The sequence below is a fragment of the Phalacrocorax carbo genome, chromosome 5 (genome assembly GCF_963921805.1).
Source record: "Phalacrocorax carbo chromosome 5, bPhaCar2.1, whole genome shotgun sequence".
Lineage (NCBI taxonomy): Eukaryota > Metazoa > Chordata > Aves > Suliformes > Phalacrocoracidae > Phalacrocorax > Phalacrocorax carbo.
This window is the reverse complement of record NC_087517.1, coordinates 27566311-27592159: the sequence shown is the minus strand read 5'-3', so window position 1 is coordinate 27592159 and position 25849 is coordinate 27566311. Positions and strand designations below refer to the sequence as shown.

Sequence of the window (25849 nt, the reverse complement as noted above, 5' to 3'; positions counted from 1 at the left end):
GTTATTCCAGATGAATTGTGAGTTCACCTTTTGCATACAGTGCACAGCTCTCATTCCTTTAAATTAGCTGGAGCAGAATTACAAAATATACAGATAAGGGTGACCAGAATAATCAGAGTGTCTTCCTCACAGGGAGAGATTAAATAAATGAGGACTTCCCAGCCTGGAAAGGGCGGTTACTAGGGGCTGATAATAATGGTGGTACATAAAATCAGAAATGGAATCAAGGAGGAGAACAGATGCAATTATTCATTATTTCTCACAGTACAAAACTAGAAGACATAAAATGAAGTGTTCACATAGCATGTTACATGAAATAACCACATAACAAACAAAGTTTTTTTTTTCATGGAGTCTGTAATTAAACTGTAGCATTCACTGTCAGAAGCTGTTGTGAAGGGCAACAGTTTAGGACAGTTCAAAGCGATATTTATCTTGGACAACAAAGTGGCAAAATGCTTCCCAATACTTGGAAACACTACATAAACAGATAGGGCTGTCCACACCTTACCTGCAGAAGACCCATAGCAACAACTATGAAAGAGAGACAACTACATGCAATTGTTATCCATGCGTGTGGTCTCACCGCATCTTACATGCCTATAGCTGCAGAGCCTGTGCTCAGACGTAGTCACCGTGAGGGGATGATATATGTATATTTTTCATACTGTGCCTCTTGTTCTATCTATTCCTAGCACTTTTTATTTTTAAGGATCCCCCACATTGTTGCTAGTGTGTTGGATGCTTTCTCATCTGCCCAGCAGCAGAGGTAGTCATAACCACACTCCAGAGCGACATGCACACAGAGAAGTGAGGGGAGACAAGCTGAAGCAGGTTTCCCTCCTTAAGGATAAAAAAGAAAACGTCCCAGCAATTATCTTCCAAGAGCATTATCTGCTTTCCCACCTAAGCTACAGTTGAACGTGTCTAATTATCATCGACATCATCGACATCAGCAAGGTCAGGCAGCAGTACAAGCAGCCACGCAGATGTCTCACTTCTCCCTTTAGAACACGTGCTCTATTACATGTTCTCTCCTGTTGTCTTGGGATCCTCTCCAGCCACTCTCATTCAGGGTGGTTAGTGAGGGAAAGGGAGCAGCGGTTCAGACTTGGAAGTTACCATGCGATGGAAATGCAAGCGGTGCCACCATGCATGATGGGATGAAGGGGTACTGTACACAAAGCAGCACAAAGTTCTCAAATGCATGTTTCCCTGGCCATAGCATGGGCTGCAGAAATACAATGTTGGTTTATGGTTGAATCAAGTCTCATTTTAGTCATGCTACTGTTACTGTCCTTTGAAGCTGTTTTAGTTCAGGATGCCTGCACAGGCCTTCCTTCTTTCACACAAATATCCAGGGCTGAGTTTTGCTGAAGAAAACGCAGGAAAGATAAAATTCACTCTTCAGCCTGGAGTCAGGAGTCCTTCCTTTGCCACCTGTGCCCACACAGACGAAACCACAGGGGCAGAAGACCACAAGATCAATGTACAAGCTGCTGCGGTCTCCAGCTTCCTCCCCTACAGCGCTGTGGTGACCTGGGCATGGCTGCGGGGAAGCTGTGGCAGCAGCGGCAGAGGGGCAGCTGGGGCTGCCCTGTGGCTCAGAGCTGCACCCAGCTGGTGTAAAGCCCCTCGGCCTGAGCCCTACAGCTCTCCCATCATGGTGCAGGCAAGCGGGGATACTGCTGCAAGGCCACAAATCTGGTTTCCACGCAGGAAGGTAAAGAAACGGACTTTCTGCAACACCCATGGCCACAAATAAGCTGTTACAGAGCAGGAATTGGCATGTAGTAAGGTGTGGCAGAGTTTCCTTTCCCCCCACAATAGGCAGGGAGGGGGCAGAGTATGAACCAGACCTGGTTCAGTTCCTGCCTTATGAGGCTGTGCAAGCCTGGTCCATGGCTCAGGCTACCCCGCAGTCTTGCTTTCTAGTGCCCATGACTCCCTTCCATTCCCGGCTATGGACTTTGAATGATCACTAGTCAACACTGATAGTAAGGCACCCCACACGCTGCCAGAGTATGAAGCAGCTCACCAAGAACATGCTAGTAGAGAAATGATAAGTTTGATATATATTTGCCTTTCCATTGTATTGAATATTTATATTTAATATGTTTCTATTCACTCATCCCTTCTCATTTTATATGTATTTGCTCTGAACCACCTCAACCACCTGAACCACCTCAGCTGAAAAGCAGAGATGTGACTGTGTTCGCCTGTTTGATTCGGCCCTCTGTTCCTCAGCAGTGTCACAGCTCCAAGGCTAGGAGAGCCAGCTCCCACACGAGTGCCCCTTGTGCCGCGAGATCATGGAGCCCGGTTTGGGCACCCTCCCAGCCAGCTTCGTGTGTTCCCCACTCAAATCCCAAAGACAACAAAACAAGAAAAGCCCAACCAAAATGGAGAGGAAGAGGGGATGTGTGATATCCTTAGCTGGTCTCTTCACAAAACTGTCGTTGCAATTCACCTTTTCCCAAATACAGAGCCCAGCAACTGGTGATAAGAAGATGGAACTGGAAATTAAAACAGTAAACTAGGATCAGTGCTGTGCTTTGGCAGCGTCCGGTATTCACCCCAGCACAGCCAAGAAGGAAATAGTTTGAAAACACCAGATGCTCTTTGCAACTGGCATTTTGGATGTATTTTCAGTCGGGATTTCTCCCCTCCCCATGAAAATAGACACGCATTCTCATTTAACAACTAATTGATTTATTTAACAATACAAATTTCTTTCTACTGCATGGTTTAGCAGAGAGAACTTGAGAAACAAAATTAGCTTCTTTTCTTTTTTTAAAGTTTAAATGTTTACACAAAAACAACCTTTACTTCAGTAAATATAAAATTTACACACAAAAAAACTACATTAAAAAAGAACAGAATCATGACAAACGAACAAAGAAAAAAAAAGGATGGGAATTCAGTGTAAAGGATCCAATTGCAAGGAAGGCAAGATGGGGCAACACTAACAAGGCATCCCACTTGTACACCTAGGTATCCGAAGTTGTAGGTTCAATACAAAACCAAAATACATTAAAATTAGGATTAAAACCTGTATTGTTATACCATAATATTTTATGATACAAATATCCGTAAATTCTGTAGGCAACACAGTTAATGTGTGAAATACATAGTTTGCTCTTCACTGGAAAGTCACTGGAGTGGTGTACGAGCACCGCGTCACCCACGAGTGTGCTAACGGTCAGCAGTGAGCAGACTTTAGACGTCCAGCCCGGATGTGATAGCCCCTTGTTTCTTTGCCAATCTGTGCTATTTCTCACATGTCCAATGACATAATGAGAAACTCTGGTCACCTTCAGCAGTGATTTCCAGCACTTCATCTCCTGGCATTAGTCTGTTACCTGACTTAGGCATATTCACCTGCCAGATCCCGTTTCTCATTCCCTTTTGCACTTTATAACCTGAACTCTAAAGCTATCTTGTAGCTACTGAGAGACTGGCTTCTAGGTTGAGATATTTGGGATACACAGTTCCTCAAGCCACCTTCAGGAAACTGTAGAAATATTTAAAGTAGGGTGGACAATTCATGGTCAAAGGTTATGTGATACAAAAAACAGGGACTTATACAGTGATGGCTAACTTTAGAGCTAAATCTTTAACATTTTTTTCTATTGCTTTAATATTTAAACTTAACATTCAGTTTTCATATATTAAATGAGCAGAGCATCTTATTGATGGAAGTGCTACATTATCTCCAAAAACACCAGGTAGTAAGGGAGATTGCAAAGTTTAAAATTAAGTGTAATTTTAAAAATCATTTAAAGGGATCAAGTCTCTTTTTTTTATAATCAATATTGTGACTGGCAACCTATAAAAGCTTAAATTATAAAACTATTAGTGACTACTTTTTAAACTGTATGTACTATAAAGCTGTATATCTCTGTTACTTACAGATGTTACAAAATTTCCAAGCCAGAAAGTGAAGGGGGGGAAACATATTCTAGAAGTTTTACAGATTCCATTTTTACTAACACAGGTTCCTTTCCCCCACAACTGTTTTTATGTCATAAAAATCTGATTAAATTTATTCTACTACTTTCTTTTCTGGACAGAGGATATAGTGTTCAGTCGTGCTTTGGAAGACCATTTTCAATGGGTAACTGTCGTTCTCTAGATCAGCAAGTCCAACTTGCTTTACTCAGAAACAAAAGCACCAGACTATCTCTAACTTGGCCCTTGTCCTGCAAAAATAAAAAAATCTGTGGCAAGACTCAGGCAGTCTGTTATGAGAGCAGGACTGGCCCTGAAGCAACCAGCTACATTAAGCTCTGGAGTAAGCGTATGCAATGCTCTCATTCCAACTTGAGAAAGAGCTGAACAGTATTAAATTTCAGGAAACTGTGGAAATGACATTTGTTCTGCAAAAATCAAAACAGGGAAAACTAAGCAATCCACAGGTGTGCATTAAACATTTAAGAGCAAGCCTTTGCTTATGTATATTAATTTAAAGATTATCCACAGGGATCTGTGATATATTAGCCCTGCCTTGTTACTATAATTAAGTTTATTCAAATATTAATTTAAAATAGGAAAACAAAGAAACTACTCCTTGGGGAACATGTTTATTGTGTTTGAGATGATACACTGGGTGCTCTCTGAGCTACAAAGGGAAAAAGGAAATCCTTTCATTACAAACTGACAAAGGTAAAAGTTAAAACAGTTTTCACAACAGCATGTACCACATATTGGAAATAGATCTGGGTTTAATACAAATGACATAATTCCTAGTAATCTACAGCTACCTTTAATAACTTCATACAGATAATGAATTAGGCTAAAATGCACTATAATATTTGGTTGACTTCAGGAACAGTATCCTTAGTACATCACAAAATACATTTTGATATCCCAAAGAAGCAAGACTTGCAAGTAGGCATTTTAAACATAACTAATCTACAGCTACAAATTTCTACTCTTGATAGCATTTACCTTTTTGGGGGGCAGTATCCCAGTCTTCAAAAGGATAAAAGCAGAGTAGAATCAGTATAACATATACACAGAAGTCCGTATTGTAAAGGCTATAAAGATTTGTTGCACACTGCAAAGTTGCCTTCTGCACCTTCACACTGCACAAGTAGTTTGTCATTTATGTTGCATATCTCTTGGTCCACTGTCTGGCTATCCTGTCATGTTCTGCTCTGTTGGTCAGGTACTGAGTGGCTATGCTTCCAACCAGAGGGTCAGCTGCGAAAGGCAGGAGAAGATGTGTTAGAAACCATTTCACAATTAAAAAAAAGAAAAAAAAACCCCACCAAAACATACATGATTTAAAATACAGATTCTATTCCAAAATACAGTCTTTGTTAGGCCAGAAAATGCTGTGAGATATAGCGGGACCCTTACCATACAAGACATTAACAAGAGAAAATACACAAGTCACGATGAACAGAAAAAGAAAACAGAAAAATCTGTTGTGGTTATCTGCATATTAATGAACCTTGCCCCAGCCGAGTGCTCTGCTTTCACCCCTTTGGAAGGGCCGATGAGCGCAGGGAGCACTCAGTGGGTGCAGCCTGGCGCAACCCTGTCACAGTTCCGGGACAAGATTAGCGTACATCAGGGTTTCAGGATGATGGGCACACACCGAGGGGATCCAGTCTGTTTCAGGAGTCATCAAACTTTTATATCAAAGAGGTTAATCCATTTCTCCCTGATCATTACCAGCCTTCTGCAAATGAACTCTCATCTTAGCATTACTGCTCAGTTCCTGCCCTGACCGCAGGCAATTAGCATTCATTGACTAATGACACTGGTCACGCAGTTGTTGCTGAGGAACTGTACTGCTTCCAGTGGAGCTCTTCCCCTCCCAACAGGAACAAGGAACTCTCTTAGAAAAAGGTAAAAATCTCTCTGAACATCACCCCCCCACACACATTTGCAAGATTAAACGTTTCAATTGCTGTCTTAAGAGAAGGCACTTCCTGTGGCTGTGGCCCCTTCCAACCTGCAGGATTTATGAGTTTATAACTCCAGAGAACCTTGTTGTTTTCCTGGCCCACTCACTTGCTGCAGCTCCTGCAATACAGACCTCAATGACATCCATTTATTTTTTCCACCTTGGGAAAAAAGGGGCTTAAAGCTATTTAATTTCTGTTGTGCCACAGGAGTGAAAAGTACCATTAAATGTGGGACCGCATCCAAGCAGGAGTGTTTCATCCCCAACGTTAAAAACATTAATTTTTATTTTATCTGCACACAATCAAAGATGCAAATTACATTCCATGGCAAATAAGTCCAACAACTAAGAGCCGACGCTCAGTAAACTATCAGCTCCTTACCCGGGTTGCAGTCTGTCAGAAGAGAACAAATAGACAGCAGAACCTTTGAAATAGTCAAAGCAGGGCTCCAGTTGTCTTTCAGGATATCCAGACAGATGACTCCCTGACTGTTGATGTTGCAGTGATAAATTCTGGTACGGAAAGTAACCTAGAATCACAGCGTAAGAGAGAGAGAGAGTCATTCAGTGTTGCCCAGGGATGCTGCCCCTTGTCTCTGAGCAGCAGCAGTGCCTGGGGTGCTCCCAGTTCTGCAGAGCTTCTGTGGAGGCAGCTCCTCACTGCTCATTTTCTAAAACACAATTATTTTCAGAAGAGAGTGTATTTACTGTAGTCATGGCTACCTTCAGGAAACCTACCATGGAGATCTTTGGTGCACAAACTGCTTTCACACAGGCCCTCTGCCTGGTACCCACAAAAACTAGGACCTGCTTTGTCATACTGTATGCTATTTAATGAACATACTGCACACCAAGAATAATCTAATCTCAAACATAACTTTACTGTGGTTTCTGAAGGTGAAGAAGTAGTCAGAATTTGGCTGCATGTGCAGTATTAGTCAATCCTTTCCTTTCTTTAAAAGCCTAAATACAGACCATGAAAATTAATGTTTAAAATTGGACTGTGGTATTATTCTTGCTCAAATTAGCAATGAAATCTTTGCCTTACCCTTCATTAGGCAGGACATAATAATCATCCAAAACAATGCTATCACACTAACTAACACCATCCTTGTTTTTAAATTATTTCATACTAATATCAGTAGAGCATGTAAGCATTATTCTGCACAAATAAGAAGTTAGAAATATTTCAGTGCTTTAACTACATAAAGCACAAGAAGATGATGAAAATTTTCTTTTTCATACTGATGCAGGGGGGAAAATCCACGATGTTTTCTGAAACTATTGAAAATTGAAAAATGATCAGGCTCTTAAAAAAATCCACAGGATTTTCACGAGGCATTTGTCTAAAACTCTGCATCACTTCCTTGTAACAATCTTAGCTCAGGGACTATTAGATTTTGTGGATTTTGGAGAAGCACAAAATACATAGAGGGTATATTATTCTTTATGCTGTAGTCCTTCTAGGAATGAAAAATGGTATCTGATTTATAATAACAATGCTGTAGCCACAAGAGCCGTAAGTTGTAGAAACATCGTGTGGTAGAATGCACTTAGTCTTTGCGAATGTCAGCAGTCTACTTGCTGGTGACTTGGTCAAGAGCTCTAATTTGACATTGAGGGAGAGGAGAGTGGAACAACCTTTAAATTCTTTGATATCCATTAATAGATTATGATTTCTTAAGTGTTCATACTATTTCTGAGCAAGGAAATGAAAGTTTAAGTTAAGATTAGTTTCATTAATAAAAAGAGCTTTTGCTTAAAAATATTATCAATGTTGCTGATCTTGCCAGTAGTCAATAGACTGACATTTTACAATAATGGAAATTATTGACTGGAGCATCTCCCTTATGAGGAAAGGCTGAGAGACTTGGGTTTGTTCAGCCTGGAGAAGAGAAGACTGAGGGAGGGGATCTTATCAATACCTATAAATATCTAAAGGGTGGGTGTCAGGGTGATGGGGCAGGACTCTCTTCAGTGGTGCCCAATGGCAGGCCAAGGGGCAATGGGCACAAGCTGGAACACAGGAAGTTCCACCTAAGCATGAGAAGAAACTTCTTTACTGTGAGGGTGACAGGGCAGTGGCACAGGCTGCCCAGGGAGGGTGTGGAGTCTCCTTCCCTGGAGACATTCAAAACCCGCCTGGATGCGTTCCTGTGCCCCCTGCTCTAGGTGTCCCTGCTCAAGCAGGGGGGTTGGACAAGACGACCTCCAGAGGTCCCTTCCAACCCCTACCATTCTGTGATTCTGTGAAGTCATCAGAGTAACTTACCCAATTTGAAGTCACATTATAACACTCTAGTTGTCTACTTAAAGTTATTTTAGCTTTCTGTTATTTTGCTAAAAATTATACAAAAATATATAATACAGAATCTGGTTCATAACAGAAAAAAGTTTATTATACATATATTTTAGTAGCTGGAATGAGAAGATGGAAGCATAAGAAGGTCTTACGCTATCTTCTATTAAAATTTCTTGAATTTTAGCTACTGATCAGAATTATCATCTCATTTATCGCTTGATAAAGCTTGGAAATCAGTATTGGCTATGGTAATCAGAAAACAGACACAGGATTTTTCTGAAATTGCAAGCCAAGATTTTGGACCTAGTAGTTTTCAAGAGACCATAAACAAAAGTTGATATTGAGAAGGCAATGAGCACTCACTCACTGCAATTTACATTCTTCTCACATGTGAAAAAAAGTATAAACACAATAAAAACCTTACCCTTACCTTTGGTGGCTTGAATGGATAGTCAGATGAAAATGTGATATCCAGGAAAAAAACGCCTCCTTCGTATACAGAACCTGGAGGTCCAAGTATAGTAGATCTCCATTCATAAATGTTATCCCCTTTAGGACCGGCACTGTGTAAAAAAAGAGGAGAGAGCACAAAAGAGTCAGGTGTATCTTTGAGAGAGGCATTTTATTAACTTCATTCTACATTCATTTTTTTTAATACAAACCACTTGCCTATCTTTAACATCTGCCTAATTTTCAACTTATTTCAGTGGGCTCAGTGTTTCAAACAGGCACGAAATCTGGGCGCTCTGCTGTCCCTGTGGAGATACAGCAATGAAACAGATCTGGACTGTCACTGCCTGAAACACACCCCCAGATCTGCTTTCTCGAGTATGTGATTGCTCTGAGCTTCTATATCATGCCCTTTTAATGACATCACATCCAGACACAAAAGGTGTTGTATTTTTTGTCCATATTAATTTTCTCCAGGCATTAAATGGATCATGCCTTCATAAAAAATGTGACTTACACATATATTGATAGACATTTATTACCACTTGTTTCACAGGCTAGCGTGAAATGTTACACTGCTGGGCAGGAAAACTGGGGAGGGAGAGAATCAAGTAACCTGGAACTGAGCTTCTTACAGCGCTGTTAATCCAAATAACGGTTTTCTTCAGGATATATTTGTGTTATGCCTCCAGGCAATCAGCATTGAGACTTCTAGCCAAAACCAGTTTATTTTAAGAAGTTCAATACTGAACACATCTCTCACTAGTGGGAGGGTTATTGTGTAATTAATTATTAAAGCTTTGAAAGAGGGGATAAAGAACAAGCATTTTCTCAACTTCTGAGACATCATACTGAATGCTATTATCACACGCTAACCATCCAACCTCCTCACAAAAACAAACAAAGCACAATCTTATTTATGTAAGCAAGTCTCATGGTAAAAACTAACCTAACCTTCCACAAAATGACCTGAATCTGAACTGCTGAGATCCAAACTGACCGCTATGGAAAACAACACCACTGAGCTCACGCAGGCACAGTGGACTCATCACATCTATGCAGACAAGTCAATAACATGGCACTGTAAAAGATCCTTTTGATCCTCCCCACCTCGGCAGCCTCCCAGGCACCACCTACATCTCACAGACATGTGGTGAAGCATCGCCATCCTTCTCCCTCCGTGGTCCCAAGGAACAGGCGCTGAGGACTGTCATATGTGATTGCACATGAAGCAAGCAACAGGCCATGGCACCAAGCTGTAGCCTGGGAGTTTGTGGTTTCTGTCATTCCTTGACACTCAGAGGAACCTCCCTGCAAGCCCTCCAAGTGTTAAGGTTCTTCTCATGTCATGTCACCCTCTGTGTTTGTCATATATATGTCTGCAGTCTGTAACATGGCATGTTGGATATTCATCCTTACTATGTAGCCAAGCATGTGGAGACACTCATCAGAGACAAGGAATACGAGCAGTCTGCACTATGCATCTGCAATTCCCACACCAAAAATTTAGCTATTTTTACATTAAGATCATATTCAAGAAACATCAAAAATTAATCCCCTTTCAATTAATAATTTCCCAACACGCTTTTTATCTTGTGGACATTTCATGTACCAAATGTTTAAACTATTGCAGGCCTTTCATTAACAGGACAAAATAATCATGGATTTTGGCTGACATCCTATTTAATTAAAAACAAAAAATTATTTGATGGAGCTGTAGCTATGTTCCGGTTGCCAAAATAAAAGTAGGCAACAACGGCGTGCTGGCCTCCAGGGTACAGCTGAGAAAGAAAAACTAGAAGTGCTGTTAAAATAAAGTTTGGGTCTAAAAATCACCGATCTTACCTTTCTATTTGCAATACATGCACAAAGATGGAAGAAAAAACAGTAGATAAATTTTAGGGAAAAAAAGGGAAATCCAGAGGCAAGGAGGCCCATTTTCGATGATGTAATGAACCATTTGTACCCTCAGTCACTCCAGAAGATAATTCCATTCATGCTCTCTAAAAAGCAATTAGTGTAAGAACTGAAAATATTGGGGCAATAATGACAATATTTAAAACCCACACAGGCCACTGAAATGCTTTAATTAATTCTTGACATTCATCAAGCTTACAGCTAATTAGTATTGTGCTTGGAAACCAAATTTCTATGGAGCAATTCAATTTCAGCATTAGATGTCCTAATGACTGTTTTATAGTTTAATGCAGGGGTTACTGCTCTTGCCTTGTGTGTCAGCTACCTTTCTTTCATACACCTCTAACAGCTGGATGCAATTCAATAAGATTAATGAAATAGCTGAATTAAATTAGTGACATAATTCAGCCCAATGAATCAGTCACAATTAAGCGTGGCACCACTCCAGTGCCAAACTATCTGGTAATCACTCACCAAGTCAGAGCAAGGGCATCTATCAGCTAGTAGCCAGAAGCTAAGTGCAATAACTCTCTGCCTATTACTATCTGCTATCCTCTTCTATGCTACCACTAGCAATACATGAAAGGATCGGGCTATAATGTGAGAAGGGGAACTCCTCACCTTGTAGGAGGAAGAAAACGCTGTATTTGAAACCCCTCCTACTGCTGAGAAAAGATTGCTGCAATGTCAAAAGTGACACAAAGCTGTAACAATAACCGCACTCAGATAAAGGACAAAATTGTTAAATTGAACAATTTCATTACATCTGATTGAGGTTTGTGACATTTCTATTTAATAGCTGAAGTAAAAGATACCCCTGCTTCATTAGCAACCTGAAAATCCCTGCAATTACTACATTATTGGTGTGAGGAGACACGAGATCAAAGAGCAGAGATGAGACACCACACTTGGCTTCTACCACCTGTGTATTTCCACTGGGGATCATCCTCAGCCAGCCATACCCTACTTTGTCTTTTGTATACATACCAAGGTAATGTTTTCTGGAAGTAAACAAACCTACACTCAGCAAAACATGCCAGGCTTATTCAGGGCAGCCTCAGCCTCGGCACTGATTTCCACAAGGACAGTACAGTGGGGTTACACCCACTTGGGCAACCGCAGAGAAGAGCAGAAAACACAGTCCTGCCTCCGGCAACAGCTCCGCTGTGTACCGAGCCCCGCTGGACTCACGGCTTTCAACTCTCCATCACCGCAGAGCATTGTCCCGGTGCTGCAGAAAGCCACAAGGAGAGAACGGCCACTCCCTGGTGCAAATCCAACTTCTCTGCTCCCACAGAGGACAGCAAAAACCCCGGGCTGAAAACTGGCAATAAGGAAGCTTTACTCTGTCTACAATTTCCCATTTCATTGATACACCCAGAGGAAATACTCTCCTCCTCCTGTTGGGCACTAGGGATGCTGGCGTGGGAGGTGCTTCCAGGGGCTGCACTTGAGCTCTTGATTTCCAGAAGTTGCCCTGCTATTGAAGCATAGGCTTCAAGCATCTCCCCTTAAACCTTGACAGCTGTGGTGAGTGACAGCCTCAGAATCTCACTCACTGTCTGCCACACTGGACAGAATACCCCAGGCAGAGTGCTACAGTGAGGGATTTCTGTGGTTTTCTTCCCTTTCCTTTTTTCATCACTGAAAGACCAAACTCCTCCCATGGAATCCAAATGGACACAAAATGCTCCTCTATTCTGTCCTTTAAAACACAAAATCCTGACGGAGCAACGGATCTGATGACAACTTCAGTGTTTTGGCTACACAGCATACATGTGCAGTTCATTGCTACCAGCCTGCTGCCCTTCTAAATTAGCTTACAGAACATCACAAATTCAGTAAAGGCACCACCAGTATATTCTCAATAAAAGGACGGCTTTTTATTTTAAAAAGATTAACTTTTAAAAATATGGGCTAAAAAAAATCTCTAGACAAAATAACAAAGCAAATTAATTGAAATGACAAAATATTCTTTGCAAAATTAAGGGGTTTTTACTTCATACATAAAAGTTGGGTTGATTTTTTGTTAATGAATTAGATAAATCGACAGAATAAAGTTCACTGGCTACATCTGCTTCCTAAGTAAATATTCATTATACCACTTCACTGAGGGATATATATCTGATCCAGATAAGACAAAGGATTTATAACCACATTAGTCCGCTGAACAGATTTAATTTACAATGTTGAATTTGAGAAGACCTGAAGTTAAACTGTAGGGGCCCATGGGGTCACACCAGCTCCTTTAAACCTAACTCTGCTGAACCCTGGCTCTCAGGTTGCACGAGATGAAGTACAGCTTTTCCAGCACAGCGTAATGAGCATTCACACGGATGCAGCAGCATTCACACCAGCAAGAAGTCTGTTAAGAGTCCTGACGCAGTGGTTACAGAAATCAGAATTCCACATTTGTTACAATTCACTAAATCAAAATGCATTAAAGCTCCCCGTATGGAACTAGCTGCACGATGAGAAACTGGGACAAGAACTTTCCAATCTACATTATGCTAGGAGTGTGATGCTTTCTGCACTTGCTGAATGTGCTTCTCCTGTCAACAGCACTCCTCTGATACACAGGGCTCTGAATTTGGTGACAGAATGCAACTTCATAGTACTGAGTCTGATAATTAAGAAGAAAAACCATGAAGGAAAATGTAATTTAGCTAAATTTGATGTTAACTGTGTTAAGCTTTATTATGAGAAACAATCTGAGTCTGTAACAGGATACAACTGAGGGGAAAATAAAAAAATAACCAACCTGTTTTTCAGGAAGCTTCCTGACTGTGAAGTCTGTCAGACTCTAAAACAGTCTTAGGAGAAATGTAATTGCTACCATACAACTAAAGGTACCAGTCTATATCCCAGATGCCCATCGGGGGTGCCTACATAGCACAGATCTACCTGGTGGAATATTTTCCTACATTCTCCTTTCAAAGGCCCCACCTTTAGGTCTGATAGTCAGGCAGGTAACCCCAAAGGCAGCAGCTAACAACCAAACAGGGTACCTGGAGTCACAACTAGGGAAGGAAAGAGCCCCCTCCATCCTCCCCAAACTTTTATCTCAAGATGAGATTCAGCAAAAGTAAAACTCCCAAAGCTTTTCACAGACTCCTCAACCACAGTGACTCTGTCACAATGGTATAATCATAATTTTTACAGCAATGTCAGTGAGGACAGTGCTTTAAGAAAGGAGTAAGATATCTTTTCTGATTTTTCTTAATTCAGCTGAAGCTACTAAGGAAAGGAAGAATGAATGCTCTCAAGTATGTTCCACAACCCTCTGCTTGAAAAATGCACTTCATAAAGCTATATAGTGAGTTTTGCAAAATCCACAACACAGCTTCAGAAATTGAGTTTTACAAATCCTACAGTAGGAAAAGCACTCGGCATGTTATCAGCATGAAAGGCTTTGTTTTGGACAGCAACGTCTCAGCTAAAGCTGTTGGATGATGTTCTAGTTCAGCACCGTGTCACTAGAGCCTAACAGGGTTGTAACAGATCCTACCAGCATACACAATTCAGGCAAATACATGGATCCCATCTGTACTGAGTCTGCCTGCCTCACCATCTGAGCTTCTGAGCTTGATGAATTCTTCTCCAGTGGGAGGAGAAAGCCCAGGCTCACGTAACTTCAAGTCATCGCAGAGGTGGAGACTCACGCCTACCATGTAGGGTATCTAGTAAGGATGCTGATGTTTGCACCCCAGACTTCCCAGACAATCAGGGTAGAGAGATCAGTGACTCTCTGCAGCACAAGGAGCATCTAAATACTCCCTAATACCAAGGTTCTCCATCTCCCCCAGTAACACCTACTTTTCACTGACTGCATGGGGAGCTTGGCTCCTAAGCCGAGCCTCTAAACTCAATAGTTTAGAAAATCCTCCTCACCCTCTATGCAGTGAGAAAGGGTTGTCTAGCTCTGTAATCACATGCTACCTTGTAGTACACTGGCTTTTCATCTAGGTATAAATACACACTGCCATGATGCTTTGATATTTTCAACATTTTGAATAAAATTTATCCATTACCTTTTTTTCTTAATCCTCTTTTCCCAATTGTGGAGGTGCTTGTGCATTTTTGGTTACAGAGCACAGGAAAGGAAATGAACATTTAATTAAAAGACATACATTTGTAGATTTCAGTCATGTAACCTTTAAAAACTAACAAGCGTGGACAGCATTTTCCATTTTCTTTATTTTTCACTGCCTTGTTTACAGGGCTTTCTGGACTACTTATTCTCAGCATTCACATTATCAGCACCAGTGCCTAAGCACCTCTACTTACAGACCCTGGGTAGTACATCTTCTATACACAGAAAGCATAGTGGTTTCACTGGCAAGAGTCTCACGTATAGCCCTAATTTTTGGATTACAGCATTCTTCTGGGGTTGGACACATGTGGGCTGTCTAGAGCAATATATCACATCTGTGTTGAAAATGCTTTTTGATAAGGTACTCAACTTTTACTAAGGTTTCCAGGTTGTGTGCAATTCTTACAAAGAAAAAGTTTCAGTCTATTGTGTTCTTTATATAGCTACAACTGTTCTTATTTTACCTGCCACTGAACTATCTGCTACATCTGTTTGCTGAAAAAGGTTATTTATTGCTTCTAGCAGATCCACAGAGGCTCTGTGTAACTGAGGATACATGGAGTCTAGTTCACTGTACAAAGCTTTGTTTCTGTCACTTCCTTAAAATCTATCATGCCCTTAAGACTGAAATCTAGAAATTGCTGCTGAAAAAAAAAAAAAGTAGTCTATTTTTAACTCATGGATCGCCTGCTAATTCAGCTGGTTGTAAAGCAGTGCAGGACTTGTGCCTGAGGCCATGGTTTGATGTGACAGTAAATCCAACTTGAGAGCTCCTCCTACCAGATCAAAAGCAGCGTGGCTACTCAAAGCAAAGTGCTGATCCAATGTACACTAGCTTGGCCAAACCGTATCCATTCCAAAAATGTCAACGGATTAGCTTTGTAACGCCAGGCTTTATGCTTAATCAGGTATCATTTGTCCTCCTGCAGCCAGCATAAAGAGGGCATAAACTTTAGAGTGCACGGTCCGGCTTAGAAATGTAATCATGTGGCCCTATTTGGTTCACGTCAAGTTGTACCATTAGGGGAATCTAACTGAGTGCAGATCTGCTATTAATCACCCTAAAGAGAAAGGTGCCAGACTGTAGTGTTTTAGACGATTAAAACCTCCAGCTCTAAACTTGCTATTAGGAGAAGAATACACACTGTTGTTACTGAATGACGCTGAGTAACAAATCATTTGATAATCCCATCAAAGCTGTAATATGTAGATAACCCAAGTAATGTATTTTGGAAAGCTGATAGTTTTTCCACTGCCAAAAGCCCCATTAAATCAGTTCACTGCTACAATAGCTCAACTTTACTTTCCTCTTTGTATTCCTGCTAGTTCCTAGGACCTTTCTTGCTGCTGTTAGAAGTCTGATCAGGTTCTCTCCATCTTCCAGAACAACTGTAGCCAATTATGGAGGCAGAATTCCTGTAATTTTTCTTCTGAAAAATAACTAATCCCAGAATGTAGTTAGCTAAATTACAAAAGAAATAATGAATTTAAACCAGGTAATAAAACATATCAGATTGTTTCTGCCTATGTCTTGACAGAGGAGTTGTAAATACATACTACCCAGGCAATACATAAAAGCTGAACCAAACATGAGTTGTTTCTGAAAACAGAGAAATCACAGGATTCACAGGCATGAAGAAAGTCTGTGCTGAACATTTGGTTTATCTTAAGTACCTTGAAATCTGCATAGAGGCCCCTCTCACATGCCTACACTAGAGAAATTATCCATACTCCCTATTAAAACAGAGAGGACAGTCAGTAAAAGGGAACATTTCCTGCTACTTCATCATGTGTTCATAATAACAAAGCTGTAATTTAGCATAAAATAAAAGACCAGCTCCCTGTCATCAGTGTTTAAACACTAGTAGTACCAGTGGCAAAACATGTGCTATTTTCTTGCTGTTGGTATAAAGCATAACTTGTATCAAGGCAAATCACTTTGTCAAAGAAATTTGTCTACCACATATACAGTTCCCATTTTCCTTCCTCTCAAAATCACTGATGAACCTGTATTTAGCAAACATGGCAAATTTTGCTTTTCTCTCATGAAAGAGGATCCTTCTCAACTCCCTAACACAAACAAAACTCATTTGGCATACACGTATATTTTATTCTTCAGTATGTTATAGCCTCCATACTGATGCTAGAAATCCATACTGAATCACATTGTACCTGAGAAATCGTGCAGACTTGTTTAAGGTGTCTGCCCACAAATATACAAAATGGAGGCACTCACACACAGGATCATTCGCCTAATCTCATCCAGAAAATGCGTGCTGTGGAGTATGACTGCAATGTAAATCTCCCAAACCCCAGGCCATCACTTTACCCACTGGACTGAGATTACACTATTAGTAGCTCATTCAATAGTTCTGTGGCATCCACGTGTTTTAGACATCAGTCAGCTCCATCATTCACTGCAAAATCTTCATGTCAAAAAGCTAAGTGTCACTGAGAAATCCAGGTTAGGATTTTCCACCAATATTTTCAATGACTCTCTTAAAGTCAACAAAGAAAATCTATTATTCTCAGCATCTGTTACACACTTCAGATGGAGGAAGAGAGAATGGTTAAAACAATTAATTTCACTACAGGATCTAATTAATCTAAAAAAACAACAGGCTTTAACTGTAGTAAACTTAGAAAGTTTCATGCCTAGGAACAATTACTGGGCAATTTTCAACAGACTGAGCCTGCAAGTCAACTAGAGCTGCTCCAGTGAAGTCCCCAGCTATCAATACACCCAAAATATCTTAACATTAGGCAATTTCAAATACTGACTGATGTTTTATAAAATCTTCCACTGCTCTGTGGGTTTTGTTTTATGTTTCAAGGAACATATCTTCAGCCAAAAATTGAAAGGAACTCTTACCTATGAACAGTGCTTTTCAAGGCAGAAAGCACATCAGTGAATTAGAGAATCACCACAGCCTGACAATTCAAGCCCAGAGGCAGACTCCATAATTAAACTTGTGAATGGTGTTAATTTTCTGGAAAAACTTTCTTCTAATATCGTAAAAGGCGACCGTGGAATTTAGTGAATATGGTTTATTCAGGGACTTCATCCAGGACAAAGAAAGAAAGAATTGTTGGGAAGTCACCTTCACTGAAATGCAGGTGTATCCACCAGTCAAGAAGATGAACACCCAACGTGCCTGGTGCTACCCCAGTGGAACCTCTTCCTCCAGGTTATCCAGCATTGGGCTCCTCCACCACTTCATAGCAATATAACTAGAGGTTACCTTTCCCCACCCCCATCTAAAAAAATCAGCTTTCAACTTCAGCAGCAAAGTTACAGCTTGCCCACACAGAGGTGGAGAAAAGACAAAACCACTCTCAGATAGCCGCTTCCATTAAAACACATTAACACTCTGAATAAGAAGCACCTACTTAGGGATTTAATGATCTTTAATACATGCATATTAGTTTCATACTTTCAGTTGTTTCATACAAACTTCCTGAATGTTGCCCTGTAGCAAGCACTGAATATTTTCTCTCACAAGAAGTCTGTATTGTCATCATCTAATACAGTTCTTGATTCAGTCTTCCTAACCTTCTAGCATAGGCTTTCTTCCAAATGTAATTCTATTATTACTTTTAAATGCTTTCTCCCTCTTGTCTCCATCCATTTCCACATCATGCTGTACAGCCTAACAAAACAGAAAATGCCATGCCACGGCTCCCTGTGCCAGATGCCTAACTCGAAGCCATAAAAGTCTAGTGGAAATCACTGTAACTAGTAAAAGGCTGTATTTCTCAAAAATAAAATCGACCTTTCCCAGTTCATACACAAAGACCTTCCCCACCTTCAGCACAGAAAGGATGACTTCTCAAGTCTGGCTGCTTTCTGAACATGGCTGGGTCACTACGTGGCTTTTGTCACTAGCTACTTCATCTGAATTGAAACAAGTTAGCTGTTTGGAAGGGGCATGAATCTGGTGAGCCAAAACCCAAGAACCCTGTTCAACACAATGGTCTAATGTTTAGAACGTGGGTCTTCAGTCCTGTTCCCACACTGGTTAACAAAATTTCACTTCTTCACAAGATTCATGGTCCGAAATGATCATTGGAGCTCTGGCTATGGGCTTTAACTCTGCTTAAAGCAAAATGGTGACAAGCTTCACATTCAGTGCAGGGCGTGAGTTTACCCTTATTGACAAATTTTATATAGTTAATCTATTACTTGATATTAGATTTTTTTACCTTTGTACTTTTAACTAAACAATTCTGCAAATAAGCTTTTTCCAACCTGAATACATAAACCAAACCTCTGGGGTATAACACATTCCAGTAGAACTGAGCGCAAGGTGGCCGGTGCTGTCCCACAACCAATTAATCCCAGCAAAACCAGCTCTGTGCCTCCTCTTCCTCCTTCCCCTCCCTTGACACCTGTAGTGGTGCTTGTGAAATCACGTACTGAATTGCTCTGTGGTGCTGAGTGGATTGAGAAGTAATGGAGGATTGCCGTCAGGCTGCCTGGGCTCCTGGAAGCAGCAGCTGGCTGCAGACCGGCACAAGGGCAGAAGTGGGGGGCTGCAGCAGCTCAACCCAAATTGGCTTAAAACGTGCTGGAATTATACTCTGCATATGCAATTCTGGATCTGCAGTGTCCTATTTATCACCATATAGGCTCAGGATCATCTCTCTCTCTTCACCGTTCCACTCTGTCTAGCCAGTACATAAGCTACAGAGTGACCCAACATTATGAGCAGTAACAGACCTGCACCGAGCATAAGGCAGACCTGATTCAGGTGCTAAAACATTAGCCCAACAATGTACACTTCACTGGCCGAATATGTATATTTGGAGAGCTTCAAAACAAAAGCAACTGAGGGTAGGAATCTGTTTTCTATAACACAGAACTGGAGACAGCTGAAGCAACACTCGGTACAGAGTAGATATAAATGTAGCTTGTGTATTAAAAGCATTAAAAAACCATGTGAATACCAGCTTTAGTTCCAAAAACACAGCAATTCAAAGGAATGGAGAAAGCATCGTGCATACAAATAGACAGAAATCAATGTCTGATATGAGTTCGTTTCACTCCACAAAAGTATACTACACTGAAGAAAAATGTGAATATAATAATCATTCCAGGGGAAAAAAAGTCAATAAACATCTAAGCAAAACAAGTCTCACTCAGTAAAATCTGTTTATTGAAAAGCCAGCTCCAGCCCAACTATTGCTCCCTCTAACGATGTTAATTTAATGAGTAACTCTTCCAAATGAACACTCTCTGTGGAGACAGCTGTAGCGTATGGAGCACAACTTGTTTGGGTTAGCCTTGGGAACAGGGCTTTGTCCCCCTCCTCTAAAACAGCTGCCACCACTAAAGGATGAGCTAAGAAATTTGTGACCCACACAGAGCTTTGCTGTAGAGCTTGGACCACTGGTACCTGTGGACTAAGATACGCTGCAGCTTCATTCCACCTTTGTAAACATCTGTTCAGAACTATGATTCAAAAGAAATTTAATTTCCCCCACAGCCCAGATTCAAGGCAGCTGTTAGGAAAGTAGCAGTTTACTGCCTGCAGTAGGATACAGCAACTCAGACCTCGGGCAAAGCAAAAGCACATGGACAGCACCAATGTCCTCCTGGGTGCTAGACCCTTCTTTCCAACAGGTCAGGTTGCAGCACCAGTTGCACTGCATTCAAGAATTACATACCGCTACAACACGGACACAGAATGGCTGTAATCTCAAGAAAAGGCTCAGACTGTGTATGGTTTTTATTTGATTCTATAAGCATGATTTATCAGTGGAAAGAATATGCTTAATGACTACAGTAGCAAAATTCATCGGGTTAAATACAAATTAAGTATAATCTCTTCCAACATGCCTAATACTATATATTGATACATAACTCGACTTCCTTCATTTTCTCAGTCAGTTATAATTTAGTGAACATCATTAACCACACATTTGCTTACATTTGCAATCTAGGAAAAATAATGTTCTTTCTGATAACTAATATCAATAAAGCTCTTTCTTTGCTGCAAATGTCTAATTTTGAAATACAGCACTGCTAGAAAAATTAACTTAAGACAGGCTGCCTGCTTATTGTACTTAACAGATTCAGAGCTGAGAGGATAAACTTGTTTACTAGCAGTTAGCCTGCTGGGATTGATTACCCATTTTTATATGATTAAATATTTGTAACAAAAAAAAAAAGTAATAGTAAATATATAATTTTGTTCTTAATCTTTTTTACAGCAGGTGTCTTAGGCAAGATCAACATTCTGTTTTACAGAGAGACTAACAAATGTGACAGGGCAATGACTTGCTAAAAGTGACTGTACAGGTAAGGGACAGAACAAGATACAGAAGCAAAGTCTCCCAAGTCTCTGACAAGTAACCAAAGCACCACATCTCAGCGATTCCCATTCAATATAAGCCTGAACTTCAGAAACCAGACAAACACATCTTATCCTATAACCAGGGTGAGGGTAAGTGCTCCCAAGAGACAACTTACAAAATAAATCCAAATGGAAAGTTTTCTTTTTTGTTTAAATATTACTTAATGAAATTTTAAAAATAGTGCTGGAAAATAACAGCAGCGGTAGTAGTAGTAACAGTAATAATTATAACAACAATAATGATAATAATAATACTAAATGAAAGGATCAAACTCTGCGGCCTGCCTCTGGGTCCCTTGCACCCGAGTGTGCTGCCGTACCTCCCTGGAGAAGGTTACTCACCAGGTGCCCAGCTCTAGCAGCAGTCCCAAGCATCACCGGCATTTTGGGCTGGGCAGAGAGAGGTAACTTCAGCCAGCCGCACTCCAGTAATTCCCAGCTGCCGCGCAGTCCCCGGGGAGCGCAGCAAGCTGGTGTGGGGTAGACTGGCAGATTGGCTCAGGCAGGGAAAGTCATAAACAGCTCTTTGATAGCTTGTTCCCACTCCCCCACTGCACCGAGCAAATGCCAGCAGAGGAGACAATCCTGCAAAGGAAGGGATGCTGGGCATGTCTTTTGTAGGAGGTTGTTTTCCAAAGAGGTGTCCGGAGACTCTTCAATAGCCCGCTGATAATTTGTGAACACAAAGATCCAGCTTTTCAGGGTTATGCTTCATCTCCCTCCTGCTCCCCCTCCAGTGCAAGCAGCAGCAGCTTTCACAGGGCAGGACTCCATCGGAGCTGGAAGCTAATTACCAGATGTCTTGTAAATCTTTCCAATCTGCACAACTTCATCCAGTTTGCAGTGCTTAACATCAGCTCTTTTGGAACCTTTTCATCCTTATTTTTGTAAAACAAATTTTCAACAAGCCAGGAGTTCTTTGTTCTCTCCTAATAAAACAACCTAAAATGTTAACAGTTCAGCATGAAACTAATGAACTAAATGCACTTTTCTGGAGATCTGAGTAGAAGTACAGGCATTTCCAGATTTACATGAAAATTTATTAATTTTGGAAAAAGTGCTTTGGGCTGTTTCTTTAAAATAACCTTAGAACTACAAAAATGAATATAAACCATGGTTGTAAATTATTTATGCGCTTTGCCAAACAGATGGCCACTCAAATGCTGCGCTCATTGAGGACAACCTAAATGAAAATCTTAAAGGGGGCTAAAAGAGAACTGGACCAAGTCAGACGTTTGCTCAGATGCAACTGTTCTGTCTGCAAAATTTTACTCCAAAAAACTGCTAGTGGTGATGCAGAGGTATTCTGCAGAGCGCTGAGCCTACAATTTACATGAATGGAAATGATTTTCGATTGCGTCCTCTTGGGGGATATAGTGAAAAAGATGAAGAGGGAAGAGTTAGCTGGTTGAGTGTTTCTGCTCCTGCAGTACTGCTGACACAGGAGACTGTCAGTTCTCCCTAACCTATTTCAGTGTATGGATTTAGTATGAAGCAGGAATATAGTCCCCCACTCACATGAATCCTCCAGCTGGCGGAGTTGGGAGGGGTTTGAACCACCACAGAAGGCTGGTAACATCTCCGTAGGTGCAGCTGATCACAAAACGAATGCCTGACCATGTTCTGACTGTGCTATGGGAGGGAAGAGGACTCTGAACTACCAAGGAAATGGGTCCTATGCCCAGAGCCAAGAGGAATGGGTGACATAAAGCGTTTGGCTAGCTGTATAGTGGGAGTGCCCTGTCTAACACCAAAGTTGCATTATTTAAACCTCTTTGGCAGAAAGAAACAAAGTAAGAACTTTCACCTCGGGCAAAACACCCAGGCTGCTGGATGCCACCTGCTCTGGAAAGACTCTGTCATGACTAAAACTGGAAGCAGTGCCTTTGCTTTTATTTTGTACAAAATCTACCCTGTGGATGCTGCAGATTATGTGGTATAAAAATAAATAACCCTTTTCAGCACTCAGTATTAAATATATTTAGACACATGCATTTTGGATCTTAGGCTTATTATTATTTGGATCATTTAGGCTTATTAAGCCTAAAGGACACTGTACTTCTTGGTAGCTGAAGATCATCTGCTACAAGTAGCATCTTCCCCCCTCCATCCCTGCAAAAATACTAACTTAAGTACCTAAAACATTGTTCTCAGCAGCTTATTTTCACAAAAGTACTCAGGAAACATCACGTTTATAGGACCTGCCACTACAGAAGGAGCAGCTATGCCCCAAACCAAGTGACACTAAAATCACAATCTTCATTTGAGCTGCTGTTGCAAGCAAACACCATTACTAAGTACAAAGCCTCTGTTGCTAAAAAGAAAAAGCTGCAAACATAGAATTAGTGGCTGTGTTCAAAAGTGGACAACTATCCAGGAGGATATGGTTACACAAAGCTCCTGCTTTGGCAGGTGCAGAATGACATAATCCCTCCATCACCGATACAGCCACAGCTCTCAAGCAGCAAAACTCCATGAGAGAGAACCAGACCCTTCTACCAAACGTTACGCCCCTTGTGCTTTCAGAAGAAAGGAAGCAAGAGGACTCATTCAGAAGAAGAACTCAGGACAACAGGGTAAAAAAGTTACCCCCATTTACAGAAGTGCAACTGCAGTACCTGAACTGCAGTGCTGCTCCTGAACTAGATGACCGTGATGAACCAGAGGCCCACGTGGGTATGCCATATGGGAGCCAAAAGCATAATGCTAAGACAGCAACAGTGGCTTTTTCCAATCAGGCTAAAAGCAATAAACTGTTTAAAATATATTCTAGGAAGGGAAGTACTGCAAAATCTGGTACTGTTCTCCTGCTGAGAGTCGATGCCGAAGTGACGACACCAGTAATTTCTATCTGACCTTTTCCATATGCTTTGCTTTCACTCAGTGGGAATGGTCACTCTTGCCAGTTTTAAGGATCCCACCCTAAGTTTTTGTGTATTAAAGATCAAAAAAAAAGATTTACACTGATTTCCTCCACGGCACTTTGCTCCCCATGCTATCCTGAATGCCTTAAACACTTATGAACGCTTCTTTTATTTAAACGTTAACAAATTTCAGTCATTATTACTGCAGTTTTACGAGCATGGCTTTGTGAAAAGATAAATCTCCTAACATGCTCTGAAACAGTCAATCTACAACACTTCCAGGCACCTCTCAAACACTTCAGAGCAGGCACCTCCCTTTAAAGATCTGCCCAGGAGAGACCTCCAGGACCTGGCATGACCTCATTAACCACTGACTCATCTGAGCCGCGGAAGAAGCAGCAATCCACCTTTAATACAAGGCACTAAACCATTGAAGGTATAAAGACAGTGATTAGCAATATGAAGTGGAGCATATCATGATGATATATTCTTGATGATGCTTCCTAGCTTTCTTCTTTCCATTTTTAAAGCTTTATATATACTCTGCAGATTGGCATTTCTGTGCTTCTTGGATCAACTAAGTGGCTATGCCAAGCCTTCCTACAAACAAGAATTACATTAGTCACTTAAACATCAATTGCCTACACACTCATAAACTAATCCACTCAGCTAAATTATATTGCAGTTACAAACCCTGACCAGACCTGCAGTCTGATGGGGGGAGAACTTTGTGGAGCACAGAAAAGGGTGAACTCACTGGGCTCTGGGGAGCAGGAGCCATTGGGATGCACCTCAGAAACTCGAGCATCCTCCCCCAGACAGCAGGTATGGAGCAGAGAGGAGCCACCTCTCAAATACTTGGGCCTTGAAAACCTTTAATGCTCTGAAGGTCAGGCTCCGCCGCAAATCCATCTAAAAGCCAGGAGGCAATTTTGTTGGCACTCCCAACAAAGTGCTGCCTAACAAACAGGCACAGGCTGGATTTTAGCTTCTGAATGGTCTCTAGGCACAACTCCAAGCAGTGTGTCATGGAGTCAAGGCACAAAGTGAAGCAGGTACAGATAAGGGCCGCATTCAAAACAACATGGTACATTCAATATGCCAAGCCCATAGCTGTCTATTTGGCATCAGATAGCATCCAGCAGAAAAATAAATCCCAACTTTCAAACCCTGAAGTCCCCCCACCTTTATCTACTTTCTCTTTGATTAATTTTTACAAGTTAGGTCCAGAAAATGAATGTACTACTTTTGCAGACTGTACATTTCCAGCCTCCTCATAGTGCAAATTTTCAAGCTCTTCTACACCTTCCCACTCCATTCACATCCTCCTCAACCTCCCTTCAGAAATACAAGGCAAGTACATGTCTTCTGCTAAAATCTCAGCCCGCAGAGATCGACCATGGTTCTGCCAGAATGTGCCTACATTCGCTCTACCTCTCTCCTTCCATCTGGCTCAGCTGAACGCCTCCCATCCAGTCTCAGAGATCTTCCTCTTCCCTTGAATACTCCCCTAGTACTCCTTCAAACTGTTACTCTTCTTACAATGAAGACAATCTGCATCTCATGAAGACAAAATTCCTTTTCTTTGACAACCTAACAGACTCAAGGAAGAAATATTAACTATAAATGGCGTATTTATCTGCTTCATATCTACTGAAAATATTCATCAGACAGACAGACAGCAATACCTAGCACCATCACTGATTCCAACACAGGTTGAATTATTCACCTTAGACTCATATTCAAACTGAAGAAGTCTTGTTTATAAAACTTTTACTCTGAGCTTGCCTGAGATAACCACGTAACAACCAGAAACTATTGAAAACAGAAGTATTTTTTCTTTCTGGATTGCTAGTCAAATGAATGCAATGATCCTTTGTACATGGTAAAATACTTCTTAATTGTTTTATGCCTGTTGCATAACAACATAGTAACAATCTATCATGTTTT

General features: G+C 41.0%; 1 protein-coding gene across 1 annotated transcript in view; it reads right to left on the bottom strand.

The window, feature by feature from the left end:
• Window positions 1-4567: 4567 nt before the first annotated feature.
• The window catches only part of UBE2E3 (ubiquitin conjugating enzyme E2 E3), a 57448-nt gene continuing 36166 nt past the window's right edge, over window positions 4568-25849 (bottom strand). Inside the window, exons 4-6 of the mRNA XM_064451743.1 lie at window positions 8650-8782; window positions 6300-6447; window positions 4568-5205 (exon numbers count right to left, since the gene is read on the bottom strand). Of these exons, the coding sequence (XP_064307813.1) occupies window positions 5108-5205; window positions 6300-6447; window positions 8650-8782 (379 nt within the window). The 3' untranslated portion in view covers window positions 4568-5107. The remainder of the gene's footprint in view (window positions 5206-6299; window positions 6448-8649; window positions 8783-25849) is intronic.